This window comes from Haemorhous mexicanus, chromosome 2 (genome assembly GCF_027477595.1).
Source record: "Haemorhous mexicanus isolate bHaeMex1 chromosome 2, bHaeMex1.pri, whole genome shotgun sequence".
Taxonomy (NCBI): domain Eukaryota; kingdom Metazoa; phylum Chordata; class Aves; order Passeriformes; family Fringillidae; genus Haemorhous; species Haemorhous mexicanus.
The window spans coordinates 114,977,803-115,002,003 of NC_082342.1; the positions used below are offsets into that span (position 1 = coordinate 114,977,803).

Consider the following 24,201-nt stretch of genomic DNA (forward strand, 5'->3'; position numbering starts at 1 on the left):
AGGTACTGTAATAAGCAGTATTTTCAAATAAAACCTTTTGGTTTACATTTCAAGTGATATAAACTTGGTCATGCCTGTAATTATTTTCTAATTATGACAGACTATTTCTTTGATATATAAGACAGAAAAAAAGCACAAATAACATTTTTAGGGAATTAGAGACATTTTTATCACAACAAGGGTGGTGAAACACTGCAACAAGTTGCCCAGGGAAGCTGTGGAATCTGTCAACTTTGGAAACACTCAAAATTTAACTGAAATTCAAAATAATGGAAATAAAAAAAGCATTCAAAATACAAAAGTGACTCAAAAACCTAAATCAAACCCTAACACTGCCAAGGATGAGGTGACAAGAAAGCACCATCCAGGCTGCTCAGCAAGGAGTGCTCAGGAGCCTCCTCTGGAAGTTCACAGCTCCACTGTTTGGCTTAGAACGGCCTGGGATGTTTGAAACAGGGAATCCTGCCAGGACACAGAACTGCCCTTTTCTCTTTCTCACACAACATGAAATACCACTCAGTTTTAGATAATAAACTGCCATAAATGCAACCCAACATCATCATCACTTCCCTGGGTTACCAATTTAACAAACATGTTGAACATTTGAAGCCCATACACAAATAAGCACAAAACCAGCAAACAGTGTCACTTCCAGAAAACATTCCCTGCAGGACAGTTACACCACTCCCTTGGGGAAAGAAAAGTAGAAAATTCAAGCTAAATCAGTTTCTTCCAATGCAACAACTTCAGCTTGTGCTGCCAAAACACCACTAAACTCCACAGTTTAAGCAGCCTTGAAAGCTTTGAGATAAAAGCTTTCTGCTAGCTTGTAGTTCAGGAGCCATTTTACTTGTGCACACAATTATTTGTTTTACCTTTTCTTAAATAAATTAACAAAATCTACCCAAACTCCAGCAACTGCAAATTACAAAGTACCACCCTATGCCTGTTAAGAGACTGCACTGAGCACTGCGTACTGACCAAAGCACAGCAGAAAATGCATGATACCCCCCATGAATATTACTGAATGCATTTTTCCTTCTTAAGAGTAATGAAATTACAGAAAAGTTACCTTGAAAATATTTTTATTAGTAATTTCTAGCAATGGTTGAAAAGCTGTGCTGCTGAAGTTGCTGACTTCCCTCGTTACTGTGACCCAGAACAACCAGCAGTTTACAGAAACAGTTTTTTCCCCACTAACATGGGAGAGTTATCTTCTGAGATTAGGAAGGAGGCAAAAAGAAAATTAGGGAGCAGATTTGATGCCTCAAAGAATGTTTAGAAAAAAAAAATCAAGGCAAAGTTCAGACTACACAAGAATGCTTTTATTTTTTCACAGCGCCTTCATGCTGAGGCATGGCACTTAAATTTCATCTTCCAGGATTTCTGCTTACTGAGGTTTGCTTTGAAGGCACCAAAATATCAGGAGGATCTCTGACAGCACTTAAAAGAAAAACATTAATATTTGCATTAAGGTTTAAGGAATACCCAAGGCAAGGGATCTACTGCTCATGTTCTGTGGAGCTAGAACAGTCTCACCCAGAGGAAGGATGTGGATTTGGTAGATTCACTAGTAGGAGGAGATCTCTTCATTTTGAAATGGCATACTCTAATTTAAGTTAGTTCATGGAGTTTCTTTACAAGAGGCAAGAGGAGCAAAGCTTATAACGTGCATTAATGCACCAGAACTGGTGAAGCAGTCCCACCTCCTTTGCAATCTTTGCAAAAAGACTTTTGCAATAGTTTTCAATAGTTTTGCACTTAAATACTAGCTATAGCAAAAGCAATTTAGAATTAAGGAATTCACAGCTTGCATAATTAATTTTTGAAAGCATTTGAATGTAGAGGCTTCATTCAGACATTAAAAAGAACATTTGCTCCCTTGCACGTAAGAACCTAACACACATTTACATGAGTGTTTGAAGAAGTGTGTAAGACAATTTTGAATAACACCTGTTTGCACACATCATAGATTAAAGTGAACATTAATTACATTTCAGTCAGGCTCTGTATGCTCCCTGTGGTAGAGAACACATTACTTTCTGCAGTTAGCTACAACATTTTCATCACAGAAACCCATCCTGTTCACAATGCTCCCTCCTTTCAGCAACCCTGAAAATCTAAGTTCTACAGGGACCACACCAAAGGTGGTTTCTTGTAGAGAAGAATAAACTGGCTCATTCTTCACTGTCCTCTGCAGAAAGCTTTTCTATGCAATAGCAACAGACTTACAGCAGGAAAAAATGTGTGCCCTAATTATGGTTTTATTTTTGCTGCGAGTCTCTATTTTCCAGCAAATAACTCTGCCCCCTCAGCCCAGGAACCCAACCTCCAACAATTTCACTCAGCAATATGCATAAACATTAATTAAAATTTATAATAATTTTTTAAAAAGTAAAATGCCACAGCATATGTAACTTTTGGCATTTCCAGACTTTTGAATACTTTGGATGTCAGGCTCACTCCTCAGCATCAAGTATTCTGCATTTCCCAGAAAGAAAATTGAAATTGAGAGCTTGCTCTTGACAAGATTAACAATCCCAACTGATCTATTAACAAACTTGATATAACAAAGATACACTGACATTACAGCTAATAAACAGCTAATACACAGCTAATAAACAGTATAGTACTGCTTCTCAAAACCACAAGGTTTGATTTCAATCTTGCATGCTAGAACACAAAAGCTATGAAAAAAGTACCCATAAGTTGAGTTGCTATCAGTTCAACAGCTTTTGCAGTGTCAAGATTTTTTGCCTCCTGCCTGTACAAATGGAGCTCCTCTCTTCTGATATTTAAAGCAGACAGCCCAAAGCCTAATCCACAATCAGGCTGCCGAGACAAAACAACAAACTCTTCTCTTCTGACTAGTTTTTCAGATGTGCAGAAATTCCTTTTTAACCATTTTCTGTAAGAGGAGTCAGAATATTGTTCCAATGTAACCCATTCAATGCCACACTGAAAAATTGAGATATTTCACAAGTAGCAGAAATGCAGCCTCACCTCCTGCTCTGATCCTGAATGTAGTAAAGATCAGATCACACAGTGAAATCAGTAAGTATTTTATCTACCCAAACCTCAAAGTTCCTGTGAGGCAAACGAGAAACTTCTTAAAACAAGAGCTACTGAACTGCCAGAGCACAAAGCTCCCTGCCTGTTCAATAGAAATACACATTTTGTGGGGATCCAATTGCAATTCAGACCAGATACTCGGCTGCCAACCTCAAATATTAAACCCCCACATTGAAACACCTAAAAATAATCATTACAGTATGTCCTTATATATCTCACTTTCTGAACAGTTTAACCACAGGCAACACAGTGATATTAGAGGGTTGTTTTAATCACTTTTAGGTTTTGGGACCATCTAAAAAATTCTCATCTGGAGGCACTGCCCCTTGCACAGCAGCATTTACTAACAAAGAGGATTTTTGCTTTGTTACCTCCCACAGCTTTCTGTCCTGGTTCTCCATCCACCCCAGAGGTTTTATGTGCTCAGAGACTGAAAGAAATTCATGAGCCACTGAATAAGTAATACTCACAAGCAGCAGTATCAAAGAATGGCTAAAATTAAAGGGCCAATTAGATTTATGCTAGATCACATCATTCTTTCTTCTGCCAGTTCTGTTTCACATCTCCTTTTCCATGCAAAATATTATAATGTTCCCATGGGTGCCTCTTTTCCTGGGATTCTAAGCTCTCAAGGAAACACATCCCTGAAGCTAATAACTCCTACTGGAAAACACAGAGTAGCAAGGTCACAGCAGAGGCCTTATCTTCAACTTTGTTTAAAGACAGTTTACTCTTCCCAACTCTCTGTTCTGCACTGTTAAGGACCATGCATGAAGTTAATTTTTACCATTTCAGTATCAGAGACATAACACTTGCTTCCCAGCATAATTCCACAGAACATGTTATAGTTCCATCCTGTACCAGAGTCCAAAGCATCTTTCAGACTCTACTTTGTGCCTGCTAGAGCATTTTGGCTACAGCTCTTGACACCTTCAGATCCTTTTCTGTGACACTTGCTGTAGAAGAGGAGCAAAATCAACATCTACATGTCAGTTCCTCACCCAGTGAAATGCTGAGCAATGCAAATAAACTAATTCAACAAAAGGGTTCAGGAAGCAGTTTATCAGCTAAAATCAAGATTCCCTGACAGAGTATTCACAGAAGACAGTCTGAGGCAGAACATTAATTCTGTCTGAACAAGTGTTTGTTTCTGTCATGCCCCAAAACTGGCAGCTGCCAACACTGCAGCTTGTTACTGGAAGCACTCAGACTTTCAGTAACCCTGACAAGGGTTATGCAGATTTGAAGTCCTCAATTCCTCTGTGCATATTCACATTCAAGCAACAGATGAATAATCTTTCCAGTAAAAAATGTTGCAGTGGCAACTGGGCCCTGAATTTAAAATTTAAGTCTGATCATTCACAAGACAGAAGTACCTACTCCTCAAATTTTTAGAGGAACTTTTATCTGCAAAAAGCAGACCAACTGTGCCTTGTTTTTAGAAGTCATCTATATTCCTACATAGTCATAATTTGTCTTTTAGAAAAGAAGCACACAGAAGATAATGCCTGCTTCTTAGGAGTCAGTGCCTTGCTATGGGAGAAGGAGATACAAGAACTTACCTACTTCAAGAACTGAGAGAATAAAAATTCCTGATCCTTCAGTGTGTTATACATGACAACAAACTGCCTGTCAGACAGGCAGAGTTTCCAGAACAGCATCTTGGTAAAACAGATGATGAAGGTTTATTTTACTGAGGATGAACATAAGTGACAGGTGAGAGATACAGTTCCCTTTAGTCAAGGTGGAACCCTGAAATGATTTTAGGCTCCTTTGAGAAGGAAAACACATTCCCAGCCACAGCCAAAGACCATGCATGTACTGCCTTTGTAGTGATCCAAAGGGTAAAAAGGATCCCAGAAAGAAATCCTCTCCACTGCCTTCACAGAGTCTGTCAGGGGCAATCTGGTGACACAAGGGCTGTAAGGAAAGCACCCAGCCTGTGTCAGCAGCAGGGAGACATGCCCAGTGGCATCAGACATTACCAGTCAATATTTTCTCAAGGATATCTTCCACTGACATATTTTGTATGCTTGGAGACACGAGGGGAACCAGAAGGTTCAGGTAAAGGACACTGAAAAGGTTTTTCATCCTGTTATGTAGCTAAGTGTTGGCATATCTGTTGTATATCTTTTGATCAAAACCTTAAAAAGTGAAAATGTATCCGAGTTTATTCTCTTCATAGCTTTTGTGTTCTAGCTTGCAAAACTGAAATCAAACCTTGTGGTTTTGAGAAGCAGTACTGTACTGTTTATTTGCTATAATGTCAGTGTATGTTTGTTATATCAAGTTTGTTGATAGATCAGCTGGGATTGTTAATCTTGTCAAGAGCAAGCTCTCAATTTCAATTTTCTTTCTAGGAAATGCAGAATACTTGATGCTGAGGAGTGAGCCTGACATCCAAAGTATTCAAAAGTCTGGAAATGCCAAAAGTTGCATATGCTGTGGCATTTTACTTTTTAAAAAATTATTATAAATTCTCTCAAAAGGTTATAATGCTGTAGCAGAACTGCAGGCAGACATGAACTGTGGGGAACCACACAAGTTCAGTCTGAAATAAAGACTACACAAATCTCTGCAGCTCCACACACTGATACAGTGTGAAAAGCAGATTCAAGGACACATTTCTGCTTACACTGGTTCAGACCCCACAGATATTCAGTAATATCTGACTTGCACATTCTATTTCTTTGCAAGGGTTGAAGTTTCTACCTTCAGTGTACATGAGCTACAAACAAATTCTAGCTCTGCTGTAGGACACACTGTAAGTGCATAGCACTTGATAATCAGAGATTATCAAGTGCTATGCACTTACTCTGTAAAATCAAAGCCTTAACACTTCAGAGGTAAAAGAGCCAAGGAAAGGACCATATTTGTACAAAATAAACTCCAGGGTGTGTGCATTTCTTCCCCCACAACTGACTTTTTGAATTGTGCCTCTGGATTTGCTTCACAGTTACCAAGAAGATATTTATTTATTTATTTATTTCAAGATGTCTCACAGCAGTACTGATAATGAATGGTTATGCTACTTCTCAAAATCACAGCAGACATTATTTTCTTCTATTTAATTTCAGGTGTCCCTAAATGCCTCATTCATGTATGATGAACCCAGACACTGGTGTCTGACAGCATTTTATTTCCTTACAAAGCAGGACTCTAACCTAGTAATTTGTCTCCTATTTTAAGGAAAGCCCCTATTAATACTCATCATAAAAATGTTATTGACTGTAGAAGCTGCAGCAGATGTTGAAGACATGCCAGACACTACACAGACCTAACCAGACTTCATTCTGTTCACACTGCAAATGTTTAAACATCTTTTGCCAGGATGAAATATGCCAAACTAGGATGAGATAAAGGTACTGCTTTGCACGTGGCAGTACCAACAAAACCAGCACAGCAGTTGGAAAACCAATACAATAAAATTCAAAGGTCCCATTGGAAAAAAGCAAAACACTCTCACTCTGGAATGTACCAGTAGCAATGCTGGGAAAAAACTTGGGCTTAGAACATTACTTCCCAAGGTACTCTAAAATATTAGTGACTTCAAGGAAACAAAAATCCCATTATTTCAATAACAGAGTCACTGTTTTTTTCTTTTTTTACTGCATTGGATATAATTGAAGCTGATCTTACCAAAACCAAGGCAAAGCACTTTTTAGAGATGACACCATGCAGTGGATCAGATAAAAGTAATGTCAGTAAAAGACACTGAGTGGCTGGGAGGAGTTTAGATAAAGGCACTAGATAAAGGGTCTGGAACAGAAGTCTAAACAGGGGGAGCAGAGAACTTGGGGTGTTTAGTCTGGAGAAAAGAAAGCTCAGAGGAGACCTTATCACTCTCTATAACTCACTCAAAGGAGGAACAAGCTGGGGGTTGATCTCCTCTCCCAAGTAACAAGGGATAGGTCAGGAGCAAATAGCCTCAAGTTGTGCTAGGGAAGGTTTTAGATTAGATATTAGAGAAAGTTTCCACCAAAAGGGTTATCAAGCTCTGGAAGAGGCTGCCTTGTGAAGGGGTGCACTTGGCAATGTTGGGTTTACAGCTGACTTGATGACCTTAAAGATTTTTTCCAACCTCAATGATTCAATAAGCACAGGAAAAACGACTCCCACAGTACAGAAGGGCTTTATAAAGAGATTTATTCCATGGACAACACCAGAATAAGCTTTGCTAATGTCTTTCCCCCACCTTTCAATACGGACTAACAACCAAGAACAGGAACTAAGAGAGTTGGGTTAGGCCTGAATGGGCTTCATTCCCAAAGGTACTGTTGGCCAAAGTGCCTGGTCAGGGTTGGATCATCACCCTGAAGAGAAAATGCTAATGACCACAAACCTCATTCCAGAGGGATACAGAACCCATAAAACCAGTTAAATCCACAACAACTAACAAGAACACAGCTCCTCCCCTGCTTTGTGACATGGAGCACACCTTGCACCAGGAGGCGCTAATGCTGGAATTCACAACTATTTTTGTTTCTACCTATTCACATACATTTTTTGCAAGGATATTCTGAGAATAAAAACACACTGCAATGAGATCACCAGCACCTAGAACAGTCAATAGGCCCCAGCCAACTACCTGAAGGACTGGAAGGAGGAGGCAGGGAGTACTGACTGGATTCAGAGACAGAGCTCACTGGGCTGTTTATACATTGCCTTTGGGTTTTTGAATGTAAACTAAGGGCAGACTGAAGTAGCACTCCAAAGTTAAGCTCCCAGCACTAAGAAGCTGAAGCATCATTCAAAATTTGTGGCCCAGGTGCTGCAGCATTTCTTTATTTTTGTGATTTCTCAGAGCAGATCCCAAGCTCTAGGAGAAATAATAAACCTAAGAATCTGAAGGTTTATAAGGAAAAAACCCCAAGCACAACAGGTAGCCCTTAAAAAGAAACTTAAACTACACACAATGCAAGAAGTGAAGAAAATGTAGAAAGCTGAATATGAAATTGATCCTCTTTATCTCAAGACAATATCAGTGAAGTTAATTAAACATTCCACAAGTGTCAGGAATACAATGCTACTGTTCTTTGATGTATCAGGGCCCAGTAATTTAAAAACAGACTGAAATAATGGGGATTTTTAGTTCCACATAAAAAAGAATTTATGGATTTTGGAGTAAGAGCTGTTGGTGCACACAGACACAATGACACACCTTTTACACAGGGGAGATGACATCAGGCCAAGAAGAATGGGCTAAGTACTAAAATTCCCATTTAAAATACATTATCAAGCTGAATTTCACTTGAGGATTCACCACATCAGTATCAAGCTTATAAATACACAAAATGACAGAATATTAGTGAAAAAGAAAACAGGTTAAGCATAACAAAGTAACTCTCACACTGTCATGAAAACCGAGCCAGAATTTTGCACTGTTGTAAAGTGATGGATACATAAATTTCTCAAAAATTACTCTCAATTAATATAAAAGTAACTGTTGGCTCATATTTGTATTAGCCTTAGGTTTAAGAGACCCACTCACTTACCACTATTATATATTATAAAAATGTGGAACAGTGCTTTCTGCTCTGAAGACGAAATATAAAATAAATTCCCCATTTCATTTGTAAGGCAGAGGAACAGGAAGAACAAGAAAACAACGAGAGGATGCTGAGTGGCAAAGTGATCCACCTATCCCAGCAGCAGAGAAAATGAAATGCAAAGGTATGATGGAAGATGGAAACAGAAAGTATTTTACAGAATGATTATGAAATAATGCAGAAGGAATTCCAGAATTCCAGGACAGCCTCTGCTTTTTGTGTTCTTTCAGACAGAGCTTCCAGAGAAGTTACCTGCTGGAGAATAAATGCACTGCTCTGGTGGTGATGATCCAGCCCACCTGCTGAAGGAATTCTCCACAATTCTCCCTAAGGCTTGGCCATTGTTCTGTCTCCAGTGCTTGGGAAAGGAGTTCCCACTGCAGTGTGGGACAGTCCCTCCCACTCCTGGGGCTGAGCACGCTGCCTCTGCTCTGGGATAAAAGCCAGATTTGATTCCCCAAATAGCAAGGTGCCTTCCTGCCAACATACTTTCTTCTGGTCTTTTTTTTTTTTTTAAACAAATATTTTCCATATGTTTTTGTCTTACAATGATATGAAATAAAGGACAACTAAAAAGATGAAAATAATGTGTTTTAAAAATGATAAAGTAATATTTCACTACAGCATAACACGCTCTGAGGGATTTTAAGCAAGACATCCATAACACACTTTGGGGTCTGTTTTTGCAAAAGAGAAGCATTCAGGTTTCACTAAAACACGTTCCCCCATAAGTGCTAACAAAATCAGTATTCAAGAGGGTAAGGACCTCTTGGGTAAGGACCAATGTGCATCCAAAAAAACTCACACCACACTATGTGATTCACATATAAAGTCATTCTCATTCAAATCAAAACACAGTAAAACTGGATGATCTAGGAAAATATTTAAGCTTTTTATAAATATCTGCCAGTTTTATTTTCTACATCATATGACAAATATTCCACCAGTCTATTCATTATTTAAAATAAAAGAAAAAAGGAAATGAAAGCAACCTGAAGAGAAAAATCAAAATGTTTTTTGCTTCCCCCCCCCTTTTTAAAAAAAATTCTAAAGTATACATTAAAATTGTTAAAATAATACACTTTGCTCAAAAAAGAGCAGATCAGGGATAGATGCATGGAGAGTTTAAAACATTGTCAAACAGAGGACTATAGCATCAGCCATGCCTGGACACTGCTGAATAACTGCAGCTTTTACAAAGGACATTCAAATTTACTGTGCCAACATCAAGACTGGGAGGGTAAACAGAACAAACCAAAATAAACCCAGCAGAAAGCTTTAGCCAACCATGTAAGAAGCTAAACTGAGGTTCCAACAACATTCATTTTGGCAAAAGAGAAAATATATTTCCTTAAAAGTCTGGACTTCAGGACCAAATCTGTCTGGATGACAGAGTTCAAAAGAAATCCTAAGGAAACTCTGAAGTGTGCACAGATGCAGGTTCCTGTGAAACACTACCATGAGCAGCAAAGGATAACAGACACAGAAGTGAGAAATTTCTCTTGAGAAATCATGCCTTAAATATATACACTGGGAATATAAATTTAACTGGAAAAAGGAAGAAGTGGCTGCACACATAGATATGATACAAATGGCCAGTGCAAAATTGATTTATCCTCATTTAGTTAAAACCATACGTGTGTAATGCATTAAGCCAGCAAAAATTAAAATAAACTTTTTTGAGAGCTTGTAACAATTCTATCACAGAAATAACAACACTTACCTCAATGATTCCATCTATGAAAATATGTAACAAACTTTCAAAATTAACAGCCAAAAGACATCAGCCTAGAGAACTATCTCTGCCTTGGGACACACAGACTCAGACAAAGCCAGCAGAGAGGCCCCAGCCACACAAAAGCTGATATTGTTCTCCTGCTGGGTGAAAATCTCACTTGTAAATTGAGGGACATCTGCATTCAGAGTCAGCCCAGCCAGGGCCCTGCAGAGGTGACCAAAGCACTCCACCCCACAGGAGAATGATTTCTCTGGTCTCCTTCAGGGCAGGCAGCTGCAGCAAGCAGCAGCTCCTGGGTCTCCATCTGAGCAGAATTCCTTTGATGCACTGACAGAGATGAAACATGATGGATAAAACATCATGGATGAAACTCTTCCCCTCTAAGCACAGCCTTGAAGCCCACTAGACTTTGCAAAACACATAATAATTGAAGCAAAAGACCTCCAAAATTAGTAACCTCTGCACAATTCTCTCTAACTTCTTTATCAGTACTGCTAACACAGGACAGCAGTGTCTCCCAAGATGTCTTTCATGAAAGTCAATAAAAAGAATTTAATTCAAGCATTTGATAAGGCTTCTAACAATCTGTCCATGATAATAAAAAATTGCTTTCACTACTGAAATTTAACTCTGTTTTTCCATAAAGTTATTTATATACTGTACTGCATTCTTTATCATCTAAATTGGGTACTGGAATGAAACAGTCTATAAAGGTTTATACAGTCATAAATCCAGACATTTCTAAGTGACACAGGGAAATGTCCTACAGCATTCACCAAAATTTTGATCATCACACATTTAACAGAGCAAGAGAAAAGAGAAATACATCCAAACAAAAGTTACTCTTTTAATTAAAAAAAATCAATTATTAAACAATAATTTTTTTTAGGCAGTGAATATTCTATATGGTTGTTTCTAGAAGGGTCTTTTCTTTACTCTCTGCAGCAAACACAGTTAAGTTTTTAAGAATGAAAAGTGAAACTTCTGTGCAGGAAAAAACCCACTCAACACAAATAACAGCATTCTGTAAAATGATGAAAAACCCACACAATGAAACTATTCAATAAACCCACATCAGGATATGCTTCTGTATTGCAGAATCTGGCTGAGAGTGGTTAGCTACTTTCTAAGCAGTTGGCACCTTTTTTCCCCTTGTTTTGAACACTTTTGGCCACCAAGTAAATTGAAAGTGAGCCTTAAGAAAGTTACTTTAACAAATTAATCAATTAAAAACAATCAATGGGATGGTGCCTTCTGTGGCCTTTGGAGGTGCCTGTCCTCATAACACCCAAGTTATTGAATTACTGAGAAAGAAGATTTCTATTTTGTAACCTGAAAAAAAACTCAGCACATGGGTAACTTGCACCCTTAACAAAATGACTGTTCATTCCTTTTTGGCCTTCAGAAAAAGTTATTTCAGAGGCAAAATAAGATATTTCAGCAGCAGGCATGATCTACCATCATGTGCTTAATCTAAAAATAAGGATAACTCTTGAGAAAGAGTAGGAACATGAGAACAAATTTAACTGTGGAAAATGGCCACAGAAGAGGAACAGTATTTAATGCAAAGTGACAGCCACAACTTCACAACAGAACAGAAAATTCCTGCTTAGTGGGATATAATGGTTTATAGGTTACTTGGTCTGGAGGCTTCAGTAACCCCAAATACTCTAAGAGGAATAAAAAGTTTCCCTGACAGAACTTCATCCAGGTACAACTGGTGACTTTTTCTGAGAAAAAAATTGGAATAATATTGATATAAAACCAGAAATCAATCTCCCACATGCAAGTTACTGACAGGAAAAAGTTACCCTTTCAAATAATACTGAAACTTGCTTCAGGCTTTAAAAGATGTATTTCAGGACACTGCACTGTTTCAGAATTTTAGTTTGTATTTTTCTAACCAAAGTATCCTTGGGAAGATTCTATCATTGCCCTTCCATATAGCATAATAAAAGAAAAATGCTTTTTGATGGCATTTTGTTCTTACAGGTATCTTTATAAGGTGCAATTAAATGCATCCCTTTCTGTTTATGAGAATAACTGTGATGAAGAATATGAAAATTGTACAAATTCACTGCTGGTTTTTCTTATTTGAAAAGCTACAACAGACCATTACAGCAGTAACAGGTCATGAATGAAGTATTAGGAACCTGACTGGTACTGTCAAAGCAGAAAAAAGCAAAAGCATTGCAGAAGGATGACTCAATGTCTGGCAGACCTGTCACCCTGAAAAATCCTGAAACTAAGGCCATGTGGTTTACCAAAGCCCAGGAGGTTATCTGATAACACAATAATGGTTAATAAACATCCAAAACCTTTCTGCATGAGTGACACAAGTATTTTGGTTCTTACTACACTCATTTTATTCTACTCCTCTCCAGATTTTTTATTTCTTGTTCATATTAACTGAGCACCTTTCTGTACTGCAGCATGCCATATAAAAAGTAATTTAATCATCTGGGACACAAGCTAGGTAAACTTAAAGAGGGAAAAAAATAATATTTTAATGCAAATTGCAAAGATGAGTTCTTGGAGATGCAATCAGGAAAATCATGAGCTCCTAGTCCATTCCTCCTGTGTGCTCCATTTAATTTTATACAGTGACTGTTGATGTAAAATGCATAAACAGTTATCAGAGAACAAAGATGAGAACTGCAGTGTTGTGCCAGGGCAATGCCATCATCACTTAGGAGGCAACTCCCCCTCTCTGGATGCTCCAGTCCCAGGGGCAGCAGTGCTGGGGGAAGCTCTGCCAGCAGCTTTGTGCTCAGGCCAGCTCAGAGCCCAGCAGCTGGGGCCACCTCCAGACTGGAATCCCTTAAACTTCAAGAATGCACAGAATTCAAGGGACTGATCTAACTGTAACAAGTGTTCAAATCATTCACTGCATTTTAAAGAGTCTGGACACCAAAGGACCTGGGGCACTGTTTATATTCAGCTCGTGCTCCTGCAAAGCTGCACAGAGGAACCAGAGCATTCAACAGTTTTGCAGAAACTCTCTCAAGTCTCTGCAAATATCATCATCTACCTGCAGATCAGACAGCTGGAATGACTCCTGCTCCTGTGGCTCTTTCACTGGGTGAAAAACACACCCATCTTGTTAGATCTGTGATATTCACTGAGCTGCTCAGTTTAAGACACTGCACTAAAAAAGTCATCATCCATGTGATAACACAAACATTTTGGTTTGATCCAGGAGTGCATATTTTAAATAAATCTCATTATGCCTACCTGCTATTCTTTATTTTGCACTGTACAGTGTTACCAGAGCATATTTACCCTCAAAAAACATTAAAATAAAAGATGCTGCTCACCTACTAGTGGTTATTCAGGCCACAGGACTGCAGCACAACTGGCATAAAGTAAAAAAAAAAAAAAAAGCCCTCAGAACACACAGCACTGGCAGCCCTGGCTCCTCAGTGCCAGCTGCTTTGCTCTGCAGATGTGCCACTGCTGTGTCACAGCACCTGCCAAGGTGCCTCTGGGCATTTGGTTCCATCTGGAGCTCTTTCTCAGTGCAAGGTGTAGATTGCTTTAGAAAAAGCTGGCCTTGCCTGAAAAGCAAGTCCTCTGTCTTCAACAGAAGTATCCACACAGCCCATAAAAAAACCACCAGGGAAAGTATTTATTCTGCTACTTGTTTTGACTTTTATTTTAGACCTCAGTACTGTGCAGATACAAAGTCACTGACAGCATGGTGTGCTTTTGAATTTGTCATTCAGTGAGTGTTTTGGCACTCCAGTAAGACACTGCTGCCTTATGGACGAGCAGCTCTCCAGAACCACAGAGAAATAGAGATTTTAGGTGACTGAGCCCATTACATACCATGTCCACGTGTGAAAGAGAAATGAGCATACCTTGGCAAGAATTTCACACTTGTAAGAATATCCCCAGAACTGGCCTAACATTAGTACATTTAATGTTAATAATATTAGAATATGTACTAATGTAATATGTACTATGTAATATGAATAGAATATGTACTATGTAATAATAGAATATGTTATAAAGTTGCAATTCACATTTAAAATTAAAAACTAAAATCTGGCCCTTATTAAATGAAAAAAAAAATCTATTTTGATGAGTTATTTTAAGGCAAACCTATTAACTCAAACTCTTAATCACTTACATATTCTAAAATACTCTATATTACAGTCCTAAAAATGTATTTTTGCATGAAGTGCTGGATGATTCTTACATTCTACAACTAAAGAAATTGATTTTGGTATCAAAACAAGAAAAGGGAATATGCTCAGGATAAAATAAAGTATTATCCAGTGAACAACAGATACAGGAAGACATTCAAATTTTTATCCCAGAAAACTTACATCTAGTAACGTGTGAAGATGCTGATCCTGGAAAACACTGTGAAGAAAATCTAAGTCTTTTTCACTGCAGTCTGTAAGTGCATGAATTTCTTCCAGGCTGTCCAGCACCTGTGAGACTGCTCCTATGGGGCAACAGACAGGGGGAAAAAAAAGAGAATAAAAAAGTCAATAAAGCAAAGGCTCATGGTAAACTGAGCTTTGGAAAAGGAAACTTTCAATTTATCTGATACAACTGGAATAGGTGCTTAAAAAAGCTGGAGTTTTAACAGGAAAACTCACTGAATAAATTTTACATATATCAAAAGTGCTCACAGATAATATAGTTATACATAAGAAATGGCTTAATGGGAGAGAGGTTAAAATCTGATTTTATTAAGCTCAGCTTTGCTCTATTTTAGCCTTGCTTCCAACAATGTTTCATGGAGCAACTTGGATTATTGGCCTGTCCTCATCATTCCAACCCCAACCTTCACTTCTCTTTTTGAACTGCCAGACAATTTCAAATACATACTGTAAAATTTGGAAACATCAGTAAGAACTATTTTGAAATCAAATCTGAACATTGGTAAAATAAGGAAGAACCAATGCTTTCAGAAATATTTTTTAAATCAGCATCGGGATAAAGGAGGGAAGAGGGAGAAACACCCAACTGCTGAATCCTCTGGGGGACAGAAAAGGCTGTAATGAGATTTTGTTCTGTTTGTCCTGCTTGCCTGGTTGTCTCCTATCCAGCCATCACCCAGCTTTTTCAGCAGGGCATGGTTTTGGGTCAGAGGATGATGGGGATGAATTTTATATGGCATGGGGATGAGAGAGAGGCGAGAGCTATGGAGACAAAAAGGAGAAATGGGAGGCATTGTGGAAGGTGGAAGTCCATGAGGAAAAGCTGAACTCTCAGCAGGAGAGGACAAAGAAACACAACACAAATCCCCAGTAAACCACCCCATGGTGGTTCTGTGAGAAAGAACTTCTTTAAAAATCAGAGTATCAGTGGTGGCTGCCACCTGTGTGCTTTACTAGAATGCCAGCTTTGGCTTATCTCAACACCCACAGATCATGTCTTCACTTTTTCCACTCTGGTAAAAGCATTTGGTAAGAAGGCAACATATCCAGTGAGAGTCTGCAGCAATGCTGGTGGTGTGGCAGTGAGCAACTGAATGTTTTTTCCTAAATAAATTCTTAATTCTGGATACTGAATGCTAGACATTCTCTATTTCACTAATTTCTCATCAATATGCTTATTCTGTTTACTTATACATTTGCCTGTGTCTTTTTGACAAGACAGATAACATCTAAAAAAAAATTGCTGCATTCCTTGAAGTTCTATCTTCTACTGCATGAACAATTCTTACCAGCCCTCCTTAACTCAAAGCCTTTTGTACTGCATTTTCAGAAACAATATACCCAACTGTCTCTTAACCACACAAGGAAAAGTTAACTTATATCTCTGAAAATCTTGAAAAAGTGGAATAAACATAACAAAATACACAAAAACTACTATACAACTATGCAACCTCATGGCTGAGAAGGAAAAATAAATTACAAATCTAGAAACTCTTGCATCTCATTTAGTACAAACCTCACCTAAGATTCTCCTCACAGTTCTCTGTACAAGGTTTGAGAACCACAATATCCCCCTCACTCACAACTCATGTCTCAGGAGTAATAAAACTTCTTAGCTCTCTCCCATCAAGTGTGTCTGACTCCTTACACCTATTTGATGTACTAATTTATGTTCTTTTAAAAATCTCTGGCTGACAGCAAATAGAACAAATGGTTTGACTCTCAGTAGTTGCTGTGCACGAGGTCGGGTGCACTGAAAAAAGGGAAAAATTTGCTTCCTCTTTGATAATGAACAAGAATGCTCAGCTGAAAGGAACCATCCACATCCCTCTGCCAGAGACACAGCAGGAAACCCGAGGAGATATAAGGACTGGGGATCTGCTGGTAAGAGGATGGAGAGATCACAGCCAAGCCTCAAAGGCAAGGGAAAAAACCTACCCAGGGAGCCCAAAAGGATTGCACTGTTTCCTTTCCATGTTCAGCACATCAGTTACAGGTTGATGGAATTAGAGATCTCCAAGCCTGAAGGAAAGTGCTTGATTTTCCAGGATCCAGTTGGCAGAAGAAAATTTGTTAAAATTTTCTTTTATTTCTGCTCTTTTCACGCTCAGAGTTTGAATTTTTTTATTTTCAAGCAAAGATTCTTTTTCTGGGTTCAAAGCCCTTTCTGTGAATTTGGAGTATTTAAGGAAAACTCAAGAGAAGATTCACTTCAGAGGCCTGGGGATCTTGAGAGTCTCTGATACTGCTCAGTGTTGCCCATAATCCTCAAAACCTGAGCCAAATCTGGAACCAGCAAGAAGTATTCAAAGTGTTCAAAGTTGCCTGCAGTGCTGAGTTATTGTGAAACACCAAATGCTCTGGACCACCACATTCCTTATTTGACAGTATTATTTCCTTTGCAAACTTTATTTTGTGAAATACTTTGAGGGCTTTGAAAAGGAAATGAAAGTTATGATTACTTCAATATTTGCATCTCAACAACCTCTTGAATATTTGGGAATTAAAAAAAAAATAGGGTTTGATCATCAGGTCTTTTTTTTCCCTGTCCATTGGTCACATTGAATAGAAGGCTGTAAAATAAAGTTTCCAAGAATGTCTTTAAGAAATTTGATGAGACTTTCTGACAGTGACTTTGTTAATCTCCCAAATGACAGTTTTTACCTTATGCTTTTAGTTTTTACCTATAATCTTATGCTACACCTACTGCCATGCCCTCACTCATTTACAAAAAATGTGCACCTGCATGAGAAAATGGCATAGCAGCAATGTAGTGACAGCATGTTAATGCTTAAAAAAAGTGACAGAACAATTTTACAGGCATTTCTGTAAACACCTAAACTCTCTTTGTTATAGACATCTGTTAAAATGTCTAAAAGTTCCTTTCAAAAGAGTTTTAAATTCAGGGAAGAGATACTACATCAAATGAAGTTAACCAACCTTTACAGCACACCTGTTTCTAAAAAGTTTCATATTCAAGCTAAATTTCTAACCTTTGGGGAAAGTGTAAAGGCACTCAATATTTATAATTAAAACTTACATCCTCTTGAAACAGGATTTAACATCTTTTCAACATTGCAAGTGCACCCATTTTAACCTCAGCACAGGTGGTAAAGGACTTAAGTGAATTATTACAGTCATACAAACTAAGATCTCAGACTTCTCATGTTTGTAGCAGTTACAGACAGAATCTAGAAACATGAAAATTAGAATGATATATAAATATTAATAAGGCAGGAAAAATCAGGAAGTTGACTAACTTGACTGGCTGTGTTCATTTGTTTCTTAAGACTCCATAAAGTAAACTTTGTTAGAAAATGCTGCTCGCTGCCCCAGAATTTTCAAGCAGCCCCAACTTTGGGGTGAGATGAAACTCACCCTGCACCTTAAGTTACTACAAAACCAGATCCAATTGCACAAGAAAGGCTGCAAATCCAGTGATATAAATAGAAGACTCTTCTCTGCAGAAACAGTAACAAAATCCACACCAAACATGGTTCTGTGAGAAGACTGTGGATCCTCCTGTAAATGCACAGTAAATGACCTCAGTGTCAAAAGGAGCAGGGACACTCTGGGCCATGCACACAACCTTGTCTTCCCTGTATTCCCACAAGAAAACCTAAGAAAGGATGGCTGCAGCTATTCAGAGTTTCCTGGGGACTACCAACTGTGAAAAGTTGAAAACTGTGAGCTGTCATATATAAAAAAGAGGGAAAACCACATTAGAATGCTTCTGACAGTCTCCTGCAGTCAGTACTAGTACATAAAATGCTTTTAGAGTTAGTGGAATGACTGCTTAAGGATGATACCCAATTACTTCTGAGAAGACAGAGATGAATTGAGCAGTTTTCTGCCTACTGAGGCAGATCTGTTATTTATCATAGACATATTTGCCCTGTGAGGCAGAAACGTGGGAATTTCTCTTCTGCAGTGCATAGTCAAAGTTACCACAGGTATTTTGTGCAGGTTCTGCCACCTCATTTTTGGAGATGGCCAGTGAGAATTAGTTTTCTCTTACAGCTGAATTATGCCCCTAGAGTCTGTAGTTGTCATACAGTGCACCTGAAGTTGCTACAGACACTGGTTCATCAGGCTGGAAGTAGGCAAAGCCTTGGTAACATAGTTTTGTGACTACAACATCCAGCTATTTTAGTCTGGAACAGGTGGTTTGACTAGAGAAACTGAACTTTAAAGGTAGGGAGGAGTTGCTTACTTTTCCCCAGAACAGAGTAAAAGAGAATTTCAAATACTATTCCAAAAACTGCCTACATATTCTGCAGTAGTCATGTGTCCCCCAGTACAAAGCATCCCAAAAGTTTGCTTTCCTGAGGCTTCTCAGCACACCAGGGAGGTAAAACTGGCCCCCTCTGTTATGTGACAGGCAGTAAATAGAAACAGGAACCTCTTTTCGTGTGACATGTGATCTGCAACAGTGTACAACTGAATGAAGTGTTTAGGTAAAGAGACTCAGATATTGCTACAAAGCACAGACTACATCCTGGCTGCAAAAGAACCCTTTGACTTATATTTTAACACTGAAGATAACAAATACTCATGTAAGTCTTGGGTCAGTCATAAACCCACTTCTGAGTACTGAAAAGCCAGAACTCAAGAAGCCTGACAGTGTTTAAACACAAACCTATAAACCCCTTTTTGCCATTCTCCTGCAATTACTGTGCCAGGAAATAACTCTGCAGAAGAACTTAAAACAACCATTATACTATTAGCAGGTTTTTATGAAAGAGACATTGGCAAAATCTAAATCTCTTAGATTTGTAGAACCACATAAATGAAATTCATGGCACCAGCCACTCATTTGTATCCTGTTCTTATAAACTATCTTTATTTGACTGGCTTTTCAACTATTCTTTATGCTGTGTAAATAGGTAAGTAACTGTGTCTTGAACATTTTACAGTGGTATTTAAAGACTAAGCAAGGCCTTGCTGTCATTTGCAATTTCTCCATATATCACAGTTCAGTCCTTATGCCAGCCAATCTACAATAAACAGAAGCTGATTTCTCTCAGCCTCATCTTGTGGCTGCCTCCTCATGGGCAGCTGCTGGAAATGAATTTAAAAGACCAATCCTGGCTCTTACAGCACAGGCATTTCAGAAGGCAGGATTTATTTTACTTTGTTTGTGAAGAGGTCTTAGGATAGTACATTCAGCAAGGAAAGATGAAAAATCATCAGAAATTGTTACATTTTTTAGAGATCAAGCATTAGAATCACAAAATGACATCACAGGATTCAATCTCATGAAAAAACAAGCATGGGCATTATTATAAAGTGCAGACCTTTCCACTGCTTTAACTGATGTAACTTCTCAGATTTAGGGAAAGCCAGCTGAGCACCAGCTGCTCTCCATCACTTGCTACAACATCTGCAAAAGTCACTGGAGTCAAGATGTCTCTGATCTCACACAGCAATTTGCTGCTCTTTGCTGTTCACTGTATTCCAGAGCAACTGACTCTGCAGGAACAGATGACAGCCAAAGCAGGTGCATACATGTACATGACTGTAACAGTTTAAAATAAGGTGGCAGATACACACTTCAATATACACAGCAGTGTAATTCAAGTGTAAGGCAAGTAAAGGCTCTGTCCTGCTCATATTTGAGCTATATGGCATTTCATGACTTCTTCCTTCTTGGACTGAAATCAAACAGTGAAGTTTAGGCACTCTATAAATTTACAAATAAGCTCCTACATGCACACAGTTCTCTGAATACTACTGGGAAGCAAATAAGGCAGTGATAAAAGAAATATATGTATATACATACACTGCATGTATATAAAACAATCAGGAAGAGTGTAGTAAGAGAGCTGGAAAGATGGAGGTTTATGGAGATGACAACAACAATTCAGAAAGAGCTGCTGGTGCAATGGAAGGATATTGGGATTTACAGCTACATTGAAGAAGGTAAGAACATCTAAGGAGTACAAGAAAGGAGAGAAAGGCATGTAAAAGTCAGAAAAGAAACTAAAGGAAATAGGTGCAGGAGAGAAAAACAGAGAGAAAGAGACTAAAAAAAAGAAAATAGAAAACTTAAGAAAAAAAGAAAAGAAAACAAGAGATTAAGTGTTTCCAAAGAGCAGAAGGAATATAGAGGAGAGTATTATGTATGGAAAACAAAAAAGGATGGGGGGGAAGAGGAAGTGGTGAGGGAGAGGACAAAGAGGGCAGCAAGAAACTGATGCTTAGTTTTGAAGAGAGACTTTTTTCATCCTGCACACACAGGGGCACTTTCTCTTGTTTCTATACTTGGCACCTTCACACAGTTTGTCAACTCTTTTTCCCAGCTACCCCTCACTGAAAACCCAACCACAGATATGACAGAAGCCAGCCTAGCATGGTGGCAAAGAAACATGCAGGAGTGCTGTTTTACAGACCAGACCTGTAGCTTACATGTAAGTGCACTCACATGCAACTAAACAAATAAATATTTTAATAGCTGAATGCCCTTCACTATCCCTTCCTTAGATCCTTTATTCTTCATTGCAAAAATGTCTATAAACCCCCTTCTGACCAGCATGACAGCAGCACACCCTTACAGTCAGTTTGTGGAAGAAAAGTCTCTATACACAAACAAAAACCCAAAAATCATGATTCTGTATTAGTTTTTTATTTTTTCTTCCCCCCTACAACTGCTTAAAAATAATACTATCACAAAAGTTTTATACAAAAATCCATGGAACTTTCACTCTCATGTTACTGGACAGGCATTCTGAGATGGAGAAATAGGAGGAAAAGGAACAGCTTCCCCCACACTCTGTAAAATCTAAAGAATGAACCAAACAACAACAACCACAAAATCCATGATTGATCAGAAATGGAGACAGGAACAAATGTCCTGCTGACATGTCCTGACCTAGGACAGAAGCAGAGTTGTTAATCTACAAGTCCTAAAATGCTGCAGGAAACCCCCACTTTCTATAGCTCATTTTTGGGGAATTAGTTTTGCTGAATGAGTTGTTTTTGAAATGGTTGTGGTTTTTATCAAAGGGTCTAAAATTTCACAGCTTCTCCTCTGCCTAGTATAGCCTGCAGGTTTTAGAAATGTTGTGGTCCCAGTTTCTCACAAAGTGTGCAGCTGCCTTGCAGCAGAACCTCTTCCCTACATGCCAACAACAACATTCCTTCATTGAGGAGACATTTTGGATAGTTATTGAAATCAAGTGTATGCATATCCACAGTGCATATGCATAGATCAGGTAACACATCAACACAGAAGGATCAAGAAAGTTCATGCAAGCAGAGAGCAAGAATATAATATTTGACTAATATTACAGTATATGTTTGGTAGTAGAAAGAAAAAAAGCAAACATTAGTCCATGAAAACAATTTTGGAATGAAAATGCAAACCCAAAATATACTTTATCAATTCAATGAAAATTAAATTTTAGTTCAGTTGTGTTGCAAATATTAAATATTGGGAAAAAACCCCAAAACTCAGGTAATTTTAATACTGCCTCTAAATTAGAATCTTCAGAATTCCCTGGAAATCATCCTTCTGCTTAATTATACTGTTGATTATATATTACACTGTAGACAGATTTAGTCCATACCATATAATTTTGTCTGAACAGGCAGTATTAAAACTGAAAAGAGCAAAGAGAAGCAAAAGGAAGCGGATTTTTAAACATGCAAAGACACACACCATAGCTGACTGATATGCCTTAAAGGAAAACAAAGGGATACCTACTTTCTGCTGCTAGAAGTCCTAGAAGGAAGGCAGCATTTGGACAAACAACAAACAGTATGAAGATTTCAGAACCAGCCATTTATAAAGCTGCAACCTAGCAGACTAATTTAGCCACAAAATAGTCTCAACAAAGTGACAAGGATCCCCCCAGTTGTTAATATGGATTTTCTATGTGTGAAGCAAATGGCACTGGCAGACTGGGATGGGAGGAAAACAAACACTTGGCATTGGGAAGGCAGCACATGGATGCAGTGTTAAGAGATCTTTTAATACCAGACTTTTCCCAACATTGGTTAAACTATTTTTAAAAACTCATGGACAAAAAAGGATTTTTTAGTAAAAATATTGTAAGAGTTGAAATGATAAAATAATTCAACATAGTGCAAATGATGCATAACATCATATTAATATACTTAGTAAGCAAAATTTAGCAATGTTATATTGAAATCAAAAGTTTCAGTGAAAAATGTTATGTGAACCATTTAGAAATACAACCACTTCTTTATTGCTTTTAATTAACAGTGTCTTTATGCCCTTTTTATTTTTATTTAAACATATCAGAGCAAAGAATCAATAGCTGAAAATCATGAAGTTAATAATGGAACGTTGGAAACACACAAACTTATCATCTCAAAACTGACAGCTGTGCTTGCAATACTAGCAATGGAATTAGTAACAATTATAAGGTGAATGTAGTTTTTTTTCCCCAAGCATTCATATTTTAAAATGTTACACAACACCCTTTGCAAATATTTACAAAATCAATGCTAATTTTTGCATAACAAAAGCGGGGTTTTTTCTTACTTCTGTTGATGAAACGGATGGGTTTTAAGATATGGGCTTGTATTGACAATATTTCATGAATTCTAAATCCCATAAAACAACTAATCATTCTAACTTGTGAGTTCAGCTACTTCCATGTATGTTGGAAACAGTGAGCTCACAACTTGTCTGTATCTGTGCTGTTTGACCCTGCTCTGAAGGACTAAGAGATTTAGTTTTATTCCCATTTTTATTATCAAATTTGAAAATCAAGATCTCATGCTGTTAAAAACTTCTCGTTTGACACAACAACACAGAGTCTGTCAAAATAGAAAAGGATGAAAACTTCAATTTGTACACATCAATCCTGAGACAAAATACCAAAAAGCATTTGCAAAAATGCTGTGTGTGGAGAAAACGAGGCAGAAGCACTGAAGGAGCCTCAGTGTGGCTGCTTTGTGTGCAGGGCAAAACTCTGCTTCTGTTTCTCTGCTTCCAGAGTGACCACAGAGCCCAGCACTCACATGAATGCAGGAACTACTGCAGCACAGCCACTGCTCAGCACAGATGCAGGAGCACATTTGGCCACTCCGGCTCCTTTCTTGCTCTGAGGTTACCCCAAAGCACAGCTTGAGGACTCCTTACAGGAATCCAGACCTGTCTGTGGCAAAAGCTGCTCTGAAACCTCTTAGTCACAGTTCAGAAATGTGTGCCACAGACCAAGCAATTCCAGCAGACATCAGAGAGTAAACAGCCTTTAACAAAAGGTATGGGTTGTTTTAACTAAAAGTCAGTTATGCAGTTTTTCAAAGCCTATGGACTATCCATTAGCTTAACTCCAGCACTGACTGGGTTCTGAAAACGTGGCTACAAAAAGCTTTTGGAAACATAAGTTTATATAAAAAAACCTCTACAATTTATCAGTTTTTCTAACTGTTGGCCTGAAAATGTAACCATTTCCAATCTACTTAACACCCTATA

General features: G+C 38.2%; 1 protein-coding gene across 5 annotated transcripts in view; it reads right to left on the minus strand.

Moving 5' to 3' along the window:
* The window catches only part of CASK (calcium/calmodulin dependent serine protein kinase), a 189,507-nt gene that overhangs the window by 41,303 nt on the left and 124,003 nt on the right, over positions 1–24,201 (minus strand). For all 5 annotated transcript variants that reach the window (XM_059839998.1, XM_059839997.1, XM_059840000.1 and 2 more), the window contains one exon: positions 14,691–14,812. In XM_059839998.1, the coding sequence (XP_059695981.1) occupies positions 14,691–14,812 (122 nt within the window). The remainder of the gene's footprint in view (positions 1–14,690; positions 14,813–24,201) is intronic.